The sequence below is a fragment of the Elephas maximus genome, chromosome 16 (genome assembly GCF_024166365.1).
Source record: "Elephas maximus indicus isolate mEleMax1 chromosome 16, mEleMax1 primary haplotype, whole genome shotgun sequence".
Taxonomy (NCBI): domain Eukaryota; kingdom Metazoa; phylum Chordata; class Mammalia; order Proboscidea; family Elephantidae; genus Elephas; species Elephas maximus.
The window spans coordinates 50,440,578-50,454,433 of record NC_064834.1 but is presented as its reverse complement, the minus strand read 5'-3'; the positions used below and the strand labels follow the sequence as shown (position 1 = coordinate 50,454,433).

General features: G+C 38.5%; 1 protein-coding gene across 5 annotated transcripts in view; it reads left to right on the top strand.

The window, feature by feature from the left end:
- The window catches only part of HPSE2 (heparanase 2 (inactive)), a 702,461-nt gene that overhangs the window by 428,997 nt on the left and 259,608 nt on the right, over positions 1 to 13,856 (top strand). For 3 of the 5 annotated variants that reach the window (XM_049855684.1, XM_049855685.1, XM_049855687.1), the window contains exon 4: positions 11 to 184. The exons of 1 other annotated variant lie outside the window; for it this stretch is intronic. In XM_049855684.1, the coding sequence (XP_049711641.1) occupies positions 11 to 184 (174 nt within the window). The remainder of the gene's footprint in view (positions 1 to 10; positions 185 to 13,856) is intronic. One more of the 5 variants, XM_049855688.1, reaches the window with a different exon arrangement.

Here is a 13,856-nt window from a genome sequence, read left to right as displayed (position 1 = left end):
TTCTTCCCAGCCAGGTCTCTAGACAAACTTTATAACTTTGCTGATTGCTCTGGACTCCACCTGATATTTGCTCTAAATGCATTACGTCGTAATCCCAATAACTCCTGGAACAGTTCTAGTGCCCTGAGTCTGCTGAAGTACAGCGCCAGCAAAAAGTACAACATTTCTTGGGAACTGGGTAATGGTAAGTAAGGATGTTTTTTGCTCTGAATTGATAAGATAAAGGGGGTGAAAGAGATTGCCTTGGGATATGATCTCAGTCAGAACATCTCTGGGGCACTCGCCCAGAAAATATTTGGGATGTGAGGCCACTGAGTTGACCTACTAAATGGTGAAAGACTAAATAGTGAAAGATTTAGTGAATTCACACCATTCACATCTCTAGTTTCCTTGTTCCAAATATGGGAAAAATGTCCACATAATTTATGATTAACTAATTCATGTTAAAGCAGACACAATCTGTCTGCACAGCCAAGATCTCCATTTTACAATGTATGTTCTGTGGAACATTGGTCCTATAAGATGATCCTTAAAAAGGAATAATTCAAAAAGAGCTTTTGGTCAAGTGTATTTAGGAACCGCTACACATTATGTGTGATGAAGATTCTTGATGGATATTAGCATACAAAAGGCTCTGAGAAGTCCTGCTACAAAGAACTTTTTTTTTTTAAACCCAGTATTTCTTAAACCACTTAATCAGGGCTGGATTCATGGGTGTGTATCACGTGTAGTTGCATAAGGCTCCATGCTTGATTTAAAATTCTTAGTTTTTTTTTTTTTTAATAAGGGCCCTCACATTTTCATTTCGCACTGGGTCCCAAAACTTAGGTAGCTGGCTCTGTTTAATCATAGAACTATTGTGTGTGTGTGTGTGTGCGTGTGTACATATGTGTATTTTTATTGCATTCTGGAATTCGAAGTCCTCATAGTAAGATGACAAGGGATGTGAGTCTTACAGAACAGTTCTATTCTCCATTAACTGAAATGCAGCTCTTGGTTTCTTTCTTCTTACTGGTCCTTTCTCTCTTTCTTCCCTGGAGTGGGGGAAATCTATGGAGAATTAGGGACCAAATGGAGACCTACTGAACTGAACTGGAGATGATCGGATTATAGGAGGCATAACTGGAGTAGCCTGAGAGTTTTCATCTCCCAGACAAGCCTGCTATCATGCATTGCACAACAAAAGCAGGAATAATGTGACCAACTTTGAGCTAGGCAAAACTGCATGGAAGGCAAAGTGCTTTACTGGGCCTCCCACCGCCTGTTTTCTATTTCATGCTTCTTGGCATTCTTTGGTATTTTATGTTGTCTTCTCATGATATCCCACCTAACCTTACCCTGTTCGAATATCAGACTCCACTCAGTTTAGCTCTATTCCCCCCAAACAAGAGGGACCAACTAGGCGTAATGTTTTAAATGGGTGAGTATAGGACAGTAAGGAGTGATCTGGGCTCTGGTGAACTGGAGAGTACATGCCCTGCTTAAAGGTTTTTTGTTTGTTTGTTTGTTTTTAATATTGTGCTGCCTAAATAAAATTAGTTTGTAAAATGTCTCAGCTAAGTATAGGTAAGCCCCAAGCAATTAAAACTTAGGTACAAGTGATTGATAGGAATAATTCCTCCAGGGATTTTGACATTGCTGAATGGGGAAGCTTGTTGAACTAAATAAATCTCCGGCTGGGTATAATTGGAGCGATTTGCCGCTGTGGGGAAAGTATATACATCTTTCTGTATATATTCCTCTATTCCAGACAACTGGGAGCCTACCCTTTCCCATCCACACCCTTCCCCCAAGTTATGCTAACTAGTTTGAAGATTGAGCTAATCACATTAAAGAAACATTACTACCCATCTGTCAGTTTGTCATACTGCGGTGGCTTACATGTTGCTATGATGCTGGAAGCTATGCCACTGGTATTTTGAATACCAAGAAGTCGCCCATAGCGGACAGGTTTCAGTGGAACTTCTAGATTAAGAAAGATCAGGAAAAAAGGCCTGGTAATTTGCTTTCAAAATTTAGGCAAAGAAAATCTTATGGATCACAATAGAGTATTATTCGTTATAGTGCTATAAAACGAGCCCCCTAGGGTAGAAGGCATTACACAATAGCTGCAACGGTGGAGTCAGACACACCAGTGATCATGGAGATGGCACAGAACTGGCCAGCATTTCGTCATGTGGTATGACGCAGTGGTAACTAACTATTAAGTCATGTAACAGAGCTGACGCAGTGGTAACCAACTATTAAGTCATGTAACAGAGCTGACGCAGTGGTAACCAACTATTAAGTCATGTAACAGAGCTGACGCAGTGGTAACCAACTATTAAGTCATGTAACAGAGCTGACGCAGTGGTAACCAACTATTAAGTCATGTAACAGAGCTGACGCAGTGGTAACCAACTATTAAGTCATGTAACAGAGCTGACGCAGTGGTAACCAACTATTAAGTCATGTAACAGAGCTGACTCAGTGGTAACCAACTATTAAGTCATGTAACAGAGCTGACGCAGTGGTAACTAACTATTAAGTCATGTAACAGAGCTGACTCAGTGGTAACTAACTATTAAGTCATGTAACAGAGCTGACTCAGTGATAACCAACGACAATAACAGTATTTAGTCACCTTAGCCATACAGCACTTGATTTCCTTTATCATATTTTTAAGTACGTTTTGGGGGCTTAGTGAAAACAAAGAATTATTTATGAAGAGGAGAAAAGTTAGTTTCCTTTCCTGTCATTGATAGAAAAATAACCAAATCTATGAATTTTAAATCCAATAAAATAAAAAGTGTCTGGTAATGTTTTTTTTGTAAGCATTTCTGTCAAAGCAGATATAACTGATTTTTTAAAGTCTCTAGTTAGGAAAACTAGAGTTAATCAGTTGTTGGGTTTTTTGTTTGTTTTTGATCCTCCTTTTTTAAATAATGCATTACTGTTTATTGACATGACTTAAATAAATAATCTGCCCAACCCAGAGATATTCGTGGGTCCTACTTTTCTCATCCTTAGTTTTAGGATTTGAAGAAAATATATTTCGCTGTTTCTTCTAGTGATAGTTTTTCCTGTGGTCAAAATCCTATCTCTTAAGATAGCCAAAGTATTCTGAACACAACTATTCTGTTTTGTATATTCAGTCCCTCCCCCCTCAAAAATTGCATGGTCATCCTCTTAGCCTAGCCTTGTTTCCCCAATCTCCTGTCAGTTTTCTTCTTTGTAAATTTATATTTTTTGGGCAGAGGTAATAGTTTAATCATTATATCCAAATTAGGGGGGACGATAGAACTGGTCAGTTCACTTATCACTCATCCTCCCACACTCCTACACACTGTTAACAAGCATTTTATCTCTAGAGGGGATCTAGGGTTGCAAAAACCCAGGTCGACATTTCTTTGGTTGTTTCTCCTAGAGTGGCTGAACTTCCAGAGACTAAACTATTTGTTCTTCTCCTTTGAAATCAGTGAACAGTATGGGTTACAGACCACAAAAGCAAGATAAAACCAGTATCAAGAGGTGAAGATTAAGAAAGTTGAGAGTGTTACGTTCTATGGAAAAATGACTTTTTGGATATGAGGTTTTTAAAAATTACTTTCTGCAGATATAACATGTTTCCTTAATTGTCCATAAATTGTAAGCTTTGCCTGAGAAATGCCATGTAATGATTGTAATTATTTGTGCTTCTATTAACCATTAGTGAATCTAAAGTCAGGAAGAAGTGGGGGAGTTTTGAAGCTGGGAATCCAAATCTGGAAGTGTAGAATATGAATTTTAGTCCAGCTCTCCTCCAAGGAGATGGGGTTTGTTCTTTGAAAAGCTATACTTAACAAAAATTCAATAAAGATAATGTAATGCATCTAAATGAATGGCCATTATACTACATTACAAATTCAAAACGCGCTTCCCAAATAGATCTGCTCGCTTCTGTGGGCAGGCATAAGCTACCGTAATTAACTATTAAATCAACGTCATATATTCATAGCGACACCTCATCTATATATTCACCCATTAGTCTCTTAAGACTTTAGTTACATGATTCCGTTCCCTGAATCATGTGACTCAGCACCCTGATATCTACTAAGTGAAATAAAATTTCTTACCTTAGAAAGTTTAGCTCCTTTGTGATGATAATTCTGACAAGGTTTTTTTTTTTTTTTTTTTAGCCTGGGTTTATTTACTCTTTCATTTACTCAGTATGTGTTAAGCTTTTATTCTGTGTTCACATGGATGAATGTATGGATATATATTTATGTATAGCATATATGCATTTTGATTGTGTATAGATAGCAGCTATAGTCTTGTTACGGTTGAATCTCCTTCTTCAAACACACTGACAACTGTTCGTCAGGCCAGGTATCCCAGAGCTTTGAGAGAACTGTATTTTCAGAGGATAGAGTTTTAATGCTCAGGGGAAGAGGAAAGCGGGAAGAGGAAGAAGAGGGTAAACGAGAAACCACATAGTTTCTTTACCTGCTTACTTTTCTCTCCCTGACTGCTTCTCACCTTCCTCACCTTCATTCTCTCAATTCTTTCTCCACACACTTCCATCCACATACATACTCTCATGCTGTTTCATCACTCTTGCACTTAGTATGTACGTTTTGAGTACTTGTCATGCAAAATACTGGAATGGTAGTTGGAGGATATCCTAAATGCCTTCTTTGCACGCTACAGCGTATTTACTAAAGCATACTGTGACAGAGAGTGAATGTACAGAGCAAAAAGTCCTACTCTCCAGGAGCTTATTATCTAATGGTGAAAAAATAAAAATTTTTTTTTTTTTAAAAAAAGGTGAAAGCAGGGTAAACTCAAAACTTTTGAATAAAACCCTTGTTTTTTTTTTTTTTTTTTTAACCCCCGATGGTTGGAAAGAAGTAATAAATCAAGGAAGTTGTTAAATCAACAAATAATATATGATAAAATATAAATTAATGCACAAAACTGTTGATAAATTCATAGCTTACATTTGCATGTGCTTAAGTTAATTATCTTTTGGTTATTGAGGGAAGTTAGAGATGTGTGAATTACATTAATTTGTTATTTGAGTTCATTGTCAAAGTGAAGAACCATCTTCTCTCGTTAAAATCCCATTTACTGCCACATTTAGATAGTTGAAGAGGGTATTTGTGGGATAGCTGCTTTGTGTGTGGAGACTGGATGAGTCATTGGTATGACTAAGGTTGTCATTTGTTTTGTTGTTTTGAGGTACCGTTACAACTCAATTGACACTTTAAGAAAAGTAATAATTATCATAAAATTCTATTAATTCCTTAAACACTCACTTTGGTTGCTCAGAACACAATGCTATGAAAAAGATCATACCTAAATGATATTGTCCAGAAAAATGAGGTGCTTTTTTCTACTGCAGTATGGCTTTTTTTATTGATATTAATACTTCTTGGCTTTCTTCACTTCATTTAGCTTTCACGCAACAAATATTTATTGATGACTACCTATTGTTAGTTGCCAGGGAGTCAGTTCCGACTCATGGCGACCCCATGAATAACAGAATGAAACACTCCCCGGCCCTGTGCCACCCTCACAATCTTTGGTGTATTTGAGCCCATTGTTACAGCCACCTTGTCAATCCATCTGATGGAGAGTTTCCTCATTTTCACTGACCCTTTACTTTCCCAAACATAATATCCTTTTCTAGTGATTGGTCTTTCCTGATGACACGTCCAAAGTAAGCAAGAGGGTCTCGCCACTCTCACTTCTAAGGAGCATTCTGGCTGTACTTCTTCCAAGACGGATTAGTTCATTCTTCTCGCAGTCCATGGTTTATTCAGTATTCTCCACGAACAGCGCAATTCAAATGTGTCAATTCTATTTCCATCTTCCTTTTTCATTGTCTAGCTTTCACAAGCATATGAGGTGATTGAAAAGATTATGGCTTGGGTCAGGAGCACCTTAGTTGTCAAAATGCCATCTTTGCTTTATAACACTTTTAAAAGGCCTTTCGCAGCTTATTTTGTATTAGGTTTGAGAGATACAGTAGTGAATAACAAATATCCCTGGCTACAGCTTAATGGGGTGATAGATAATGAGTACGACTTGAAAACAATGTACTATTGTGTTCTCTCTCACACCATTTTTGTCCCTTAGTAATTCAAATTGAAATGTTCAACTTGACACTGTTGCTTTTATGACAATAATTTAATGTACACAGCAGGATAATTATAGCAGAGTTTCTTGCCCTTTTGTACTATTTAGAGAGTACTTTTATGTTTACTGCTTGTTTTTTTTGTAGCATATATCAGTGGTTCATTCTTTTCTATTGCTGAATGTTGTTGTTAGGTGCCATCAAGTTGGTTCCAACTCATAGCAACCCTATGCACAACAGAATGAAACTCTGCCGGGTCCTGTGCCAGCCTTACAATTGTTGTTATGTTTGAGCTCATTGTTGCAGCCACTGTGTCAATCCACCTCGTTGAGGGTCTTCCTCTTTTCTGCTGACCCTGTACTTTGCCAAGCATGATGTCCTTCTCCAGGGACTGATCCCTCCTGACTACATGCCCAAAGTATGTAATACGCAGTCTCGCCATCCTTGCTTCTAAGGAGCATTCTGGTTGTAATTCTTCTAAGACGGATTTGTTCGTTCTTTTGGCAGTCCATGGGATAGTCAATATTCTTTGCCAACACCACAATTCAAAGGTGTCAATTCTTCTTCGGTCTTCCTTATTCATTGTCCAGTTTTCACATGCATATGATGCAATCGAAAATACCATGGCTTGGGTCAGGCGCACCTTGGTCTTCAAGGTGACATCTTCGCTCTTCAACACTTTAAAGAGGTCCTTTGCAGATTTACCTGATGCAATGCATCTTTTGATTTCTTGACTGCTGTTTCCATGGCTGTTGACTGTGGATCCAAGTTAAATGAAGTCCTTGACAACTTCAATCTTTTCTCCGTTTATCGTGATGTTGCTCGTTGGTCCAGTTGTGACAATTTTTGTTTTCTTTTTGTTGAAGTACAATCCATACTGAAGGCTGTGGTATTTGATATTCACTAGTAAGTGCTTCAAAAAAAAAAAAAAAAAAGTAAGTGCTTCAAGTCCTCTTCACTTTCAGCAAGCAAGGTTGTGTCATCTGCATAACACAGGTTGTTAATGAGTCTTCCTCCAACCCTGATGCCTCATTCTTCTTCGTATAGTCCAGGTTCTCGTATTATTTGTTCAGCATATGGACGGAATAGGTATTGTAAAAGAATACAGCCCTGTTGCACACCTTTCCTGACTTTAAACCAATCAGTATCCCTTTGTTCTGTCTGAACAACTGCCTCTTGATCTATGTAAAGGTTCCTCATGAGCACAATTAAGTGTTCTGGAATTCCCATTCTTTGCAGTGTTATCCATAATTTGTTATGAGCCACACAGTTGAATGCCTTTGCATAGTCATGGACTTGCTCTGATTTTCTTCAGTTTCACCTTGAACTTGCAAATGAGCAATTGATGGTCTGTTCCACAGTCGGCCCCTGGCCTTGTTCTGACTGATGATATTGAGCTTTTCCATTGTCTCTTTCCACAGATGTAGTCAATTTGATTTCTGTGTGTTCCATCTGGTGAGGTCCATGTGTATAGTCGCCATTTATGTTGGTGAAAGAAGGTATTTGCAATGAAGAAGTCATTGGTTTTGCAAAATTCTATCATTCGATCTCTGGCATTGTTCCTATCACCAAGGCCATATTTTCCAACTACTGATCCTTCTTCTTTGTTTCTAAGTTTTGCATTCCAACCGCCAGTAATTATCAATGCATCTTGATTGCATGTTCAATCAATTTCAGACTGTAGCTGCTGATAAAAATCTTTATTTCTTCATCTTTGGCCCTAGTGGTTGGTGTGTAAATTTGAATAATAGTCATATTAACTGGTCTTCCTTGTAGTCGTATGGATATTATCCTATCACTGACAGTGTTATACTTCAGGATAGATCTTGAAACGTTCTTTTTGACGATGAATGCAACACCATTCCTCTTCAAGTTGTCATTCCCAGCATAGTAGACTATATGATTATCTGATTCAAAATGGCCATTACCAGTTCACTTCAGCTCATTAATGCCTGGGATATCGATGTTTATGCATTCCATTTCATTTTTGATGATTTCCAATTTTCCTAGAGCCATACTTCTTACATTCCCGGTTCTGATTATTAATGGATGTTTGCAGCTATTTCTTCTCATTTTGAGTCCTGCCACATCAGCAAATGAAGGTCCCAAAAGCTTTACTCTATCCATGTCATTAAGGTTGACTCTACTTTGAGGTGGCAGCTCTTCCTCAGTCATCTTCTGAGTGCCTTCCAGCCTGGGGGGCTCATCTTCCAGCACTATATCAGACAGTGTTCCACTGCTATTCATAAGGTTTTCAGTGGCTACTGCTTTTCAGAAGTAGACTGCCGGGTCCTTCTTCCTAGTCTGTCTTAGTCTGGAAGCTCAGCTGAAACCTGTCCTCCATGGGTGACCCTGCTGGTATCTGAATATTGGTGGCATAGCTTCCAGCATCACAGCAACACGCAAGCCCCCAAAGTACGACACACTGACAGACACGTGGGGGATTGCTGAATAGTATTCCAATTTATTGATATATCGAATTTGCTTTTCCATCCACCAGATGGTGGACATTTGGATTGTTTATGCTCATTGATCATGATAAAAAAAATTGCTGCTATAAACATTGACTTACACACCTTTGTTTGGACATATGGTTTCATTTCTCTTGGTAATATACCTGGGAGGGGAGTGGAGTTTCTAGGTCTTATTGTAAATTACTATTTAACTTGTTAAGAAAGGGACAAACTGTTTTTCAAAGTAGTTATACCATTTTACATTTTCACCAGCTATGCATGAGAGCTGTAGTTTCTCTACATGCTTGGCCATACTTGTTTTTGTCTGTCTTTTTTACTTTAGCCATTCTAGAGGGTTTGAAGTAGTGTCTTAGCATGTTGAGCATCTTTTCATGTGCTTATTAGCTATTCATGTACCTTCTTTGGGGAAATGTCTATTCAAACTTTCTTAGTTATCTAGAGCTATAACAGAAATTCTAGTTATCTAGAGCTATAACAGAAATTCCACTGGTGGGTGGCTTTAAGAAACAGACATTTATTTTCTCACAGTTTAGGAGGCTAGAAGTCCAAATTCAGGGTGCCAGCTCCAGGGGAACGTTTTCTTTCTCTGGTGGCCCTGAAGGAAAGTCCTTGTCTCTTTGAGCTTATGCTCCTGGGTGATCTTCAAGTTGCTTGACATCTCTCTTCCTCATCTCTGCTTACTAACTTGGGTTTAATCTCTTTTACATCTCAAAAGAGATTGACTCAAGACACACCCTAAACTCATCCTGCCTTATTAATATAAGAAAGATAACCCATTCCCAAATGGGGTTATAGCCATAGGCATAGAGGTTAGGATTTACAACACATGTTATCGACGGACACAATCTGTAAAACAAACCTTTTGCTCTTTTAATTGAGTTACCTTGTTGTTATTACTGAGTTGAAAGAGTTCTTTCTGTATTCTGGATACAAGTCCTTTATGAAATATATGATTGCAAATATTTTTTCCAACTTTCTAGTGAATCTTTTCATTTTCTTAATGCCCTCTTTTGAAGTACAAACATTTTTAATTTTGATACAATTCAGTTGATCAATTTTTCATTGATGGATTGTGCTTTTGGTGTCATAGCTTTGCCAAATTTAAGATCACAAACATTTTTCTCCTATATTTTCTTCTAAGAGTTCAGTTTTATAGTTTTAGTTCTTACATTTGGGTTTGTGATTGGGAAGTATAAGTCCTCCAGCTTTGTTCTTATTTTTAAAAATTGTTTTGGCTATTGTAAAAATGGCATGGCAGAGGCATCTAAACTCCTCTAATTTCACAAGGGAGAAGGAAAATCAAGATCAACAGCCCAAGACTGACTCCTAAGAGACAGAGGTCAGACATATCTCCTCTCTTCAACCTTCGTAACAGTTCTGACATCAGCCATCCCTCCCATGGCACTCTTCTCTGCTTGGTTCGATAATTCATTGTAATTGCCACGTGGAACTCACAATGTTCATGATTATGTGGTTTATTAAGGAAGTAGCAGGTTACAGTTCAGGTTCAGGAATGCTCAGGATGCAGTTCTTCAATCAGGACAGCCTCTTCTCAGCCGTGCCCGAAGGCCGGCCTCTCTCTCTGCCCCTTGGCCCCTCAGCCCCTTGGCCCCGCCTCTGCTCTGTTCAGGCAAGTGTTACAAATCTCTTTAGCTCCACCAGTAAGTACCCGGAGGCACCCCACTACACCAGTAAGCCTTAGCCTGAAGGTACTCAGCTCACTCGCTCTGTGGGTCAGTACACTCACTGTAGCCGCCTCACTCCATGGGCCGGGAAGCCCACCATGCTGTCTTGCGCCAGTCTTCTTACTGAATCTGCTGCTGCCAGTTCTCTGCTATGCTTGCTGCCGCTTCTTGCCATCTTGGGCCATCTCCAGTGTTATAGCACTCTATCGCTTGAGTCTAGGAGGTTCTCAGTGCAGGGATACTGGGTCTAAAGGACATGCTCCACTCTTAGCTCTTCTTCTTGTTGCTAGTGGGTCTACCCCCCAAACCCCTGACTATCTTCTCTTTCCTTTTATCTCTTATAAGACAAAAGGTGTGGCTCAAGTAAGGGCATGACTTGAATAAGGGTAGTAAGGGTGGTGACCTGAGTCACACCCTCTAGTAAGGTGATGACACAAGATACATCCCATCCTAGTCCTGCCTCATTAACACAACAGTCAACTCACTCCCAAATGGGACCATAACCACAGGCATAGGGGCTAGGATTTACAACACATCACAAAATGGAGGATAATAATTACATCAAGTCACAAAATGGAGGATGACTACATCATTATATAACTGCCAAATTACATCATTACGTAACTGCTAAACCATTGAAAATCACGGCCCAGCCAAGCTGGCACATAACCTTAAGAATCACAGGTTCCATAAACTTTATTTGCATAGCCCCACCTAATCATTCTGTGGGAATCACACAGACTATGGTGAGAACGGCCACATTAAGTAATTCACTGCACCACAGCTATCCTCGGTGCTTTTCATTTCCATATAAAATTTTATAATCAGCTTGTTAATTTCTGTCATAAAGCTTGCTGGGACTTTAATAGAGATAGCATTGAATCTATACATTAATTTGGGAAGAATTGCCATCTTAACAATCAATATTGTCATCCAAACCATAATAGATTATTTCCTCATTTATTTAGATTTTTCATTCCTTTCTGCAATTTTTTGTAGTTTTCAGTGTATAAGTCTTTTACTTATTTTGTTCAATTTATTTCTAAGTATTTTATTCTTTTTGATGCAATTGTTAATAGAATTATTTTCTTAATTTAATTTTTTGATGGTGTATTGCTAGTACTTAGAAATACAATTAATTTTGTATATTGATCTTGTATCCTCCAACCTTGCTGAGCTTGCTTTTAGATCTTGGAGGTTTGTGTGTGTATGTGTGTGTGCACACATGTGTGTGCATGCATGCCTGCCTGTTTGCATACACATGTGCATGTGTGTGAATTCCTTAGGATTTCCTACATACAGGATCATGTTGTCTGAAAATAAAGACAATTTTTCTTCTTCCTTTCAAATATGTGTTTCTTTGCCTTGCCTCATTACACTGGCTAGAACATCCAGTAAAAGTGTTAGATATCAATGTCAAGAGCAGACAGCCTTGCCTTCTTCTTCATCTTAGTGAGAAAGCATTCAGCCTTTCACTATTAAGTATGATATTAGCTGTAGGTTTTTCTCAGATGTGCTTTATCAGCTTGAGGAAGTTCCCTTCTATGCATATGTGTTGAGAGTATTTATCAAGAATGGGTATTAGAATTTTTCAAATGCTTTTTCTGCATCTGTTGAGATAATAATGTGATTTTGGTCATTCTATTAATATCAGGCTAGCTTGTTTTTTTTATGGTTTACTTTAGTTGATTTTTTATGTTAAATCAACCTTGCAGTCCTAGCATAAATTCCACTTGGTCATGGTATATAATTCAGTTTGTAAATATTTTTTTTTTTAACTGTTCCATTTTTTTTTTTTTAATTTTTGTTAAGCTTCAAGTGAACATTTACCATTCCAATCAGTCTGTCACATGTAGGTTTACATACATCTTACTCCCTTCTCCCACTTGCTCTCCCTCTATTGAGTCAGCCCTTACAGTCTCTCGTTTCGTGCCAATTTTGCCATCTTCCCTCTTTCTCTATCTTCCCATCCCCCCTCCAGTCAAGAGTTGCCAACACACTCTCCAGTGTCCACCTGATTTAATTAGCTCACTCTTCATCAACATCTCTCTCCCCGCCACTGACCAGTCCTTTTCATGCCTGATGATTTGTCTTCGGGGATGGTTCCTGTCCTGTGCCATCAGAAGTTCTGGGGAGCATTGTCTCTGGGATTCCTCTAGTCGCAATCATACCATTTTTTTTTTTTTTTTCTAGTGCCATTAGGTATGGTCTTTTCATGAGAATTTGGGGTCTGTATCCCATTGGTCTCCTGCTCCCTCAGGAGTTGTGCTCCCTGACACGGGAGACATCAATTGTGGCCGGGCACCAACTAGTTCTTCTGGTCTCAGGATAATGTAGGTCTCTGGTTCATGTGGCCCTTTCTGTCTCTTGGGTTCTTAGTTGTCTTGTGACCTTGGTGTACTTCCTTTGCCTTTGCTCCAGGTGGGTTGAGACCAATTGATGTATCTTAGATGGCCGCTTGTTGGCATTTAGGACCCCAGACGCCACAATTCAAAGTGGGATGCAGAGTGTTTTCATAATAGAATTATTTTGCCCATTGACTTAGAAGTCCCCTCAAACCAAGTTCCCCAGACCCCAGCCCCTGCTCCGTCAGTTTGTAAATATTTTTGTTGGAGATTTTTGCATCTGTTTATGAGTGATACTAGTCTCTAGCCTTCTTACGAGGTATTTGTCTGATTTTCATATCAGGGGAACATTAGTCTCATTGAATAAGTTGTAAAGTATTCCCTCCACCTTTAATTTCTGGAAGAATTTGTGAAGAAGTGATAATATTTCTTTTTTAAATAGTTGATAAAATTCACCAGTGAATCAATCTGGGTATGGGCTTTTCTTTGTGGAAAAAATTTAATTACAAATTCAACCTCTTCTTATTATAGGCCTATGCAGATTTTTTTTTTTTTTTTAGTCAGTCTTGGTAATTTGTGTCTTTCTAAGAAACTGTCCGTTTCATCTAAGCTGTCTAAATTATTTACATAAAGCTATTCATAGCATTCCCTTATGATCCTTTTAGTTACTGTGAGGTTGTTAGTGATGTTTCCTCTTTCATTCCTGATTTTGGTTATCTATAACTTATCTATTCTTCTTGGTCAGTCAAGCTAAAGATATGTCAATTTTGTTTCCCCTTCCATTGCTTCAGCTATAAAATTCCCCCTAAGCATTGCTTAAGCTGCATTCCATACATTATTATATAGTATGTTTTGTTTTCATTCAATTCAAAATATTTTAAAATTTCCCTTGAGGTATCTTCTTTGAACTATGGGTTATTTGTTTAATTTCCAAATATTTTTGGAGTTCCCAAATTTCTTTCTCTTGTTGAATTATAGTTTAATTATGTGTGGTCAGTCCACATATGTTGTATGATTTTAATCCTTTTAACTCTATGAGTCACCACTTGTCTGTCAGTTTGTCCTACTGTGGTGGCTTGTGCATTGCTGTAATGCTGGAAGCTATGCCACTGGTATTTCAAATACCAGCAGGGTCACCCATGGTGAATAGGTTTCAGTGGAGCTTCAAGACCGAGACAGACTGGGAAAAAGGACCTGGTGATCTACTTCTGAAAAAATTGGCCAGTGAAAACCTTATGGATAGCAGTGAAACATT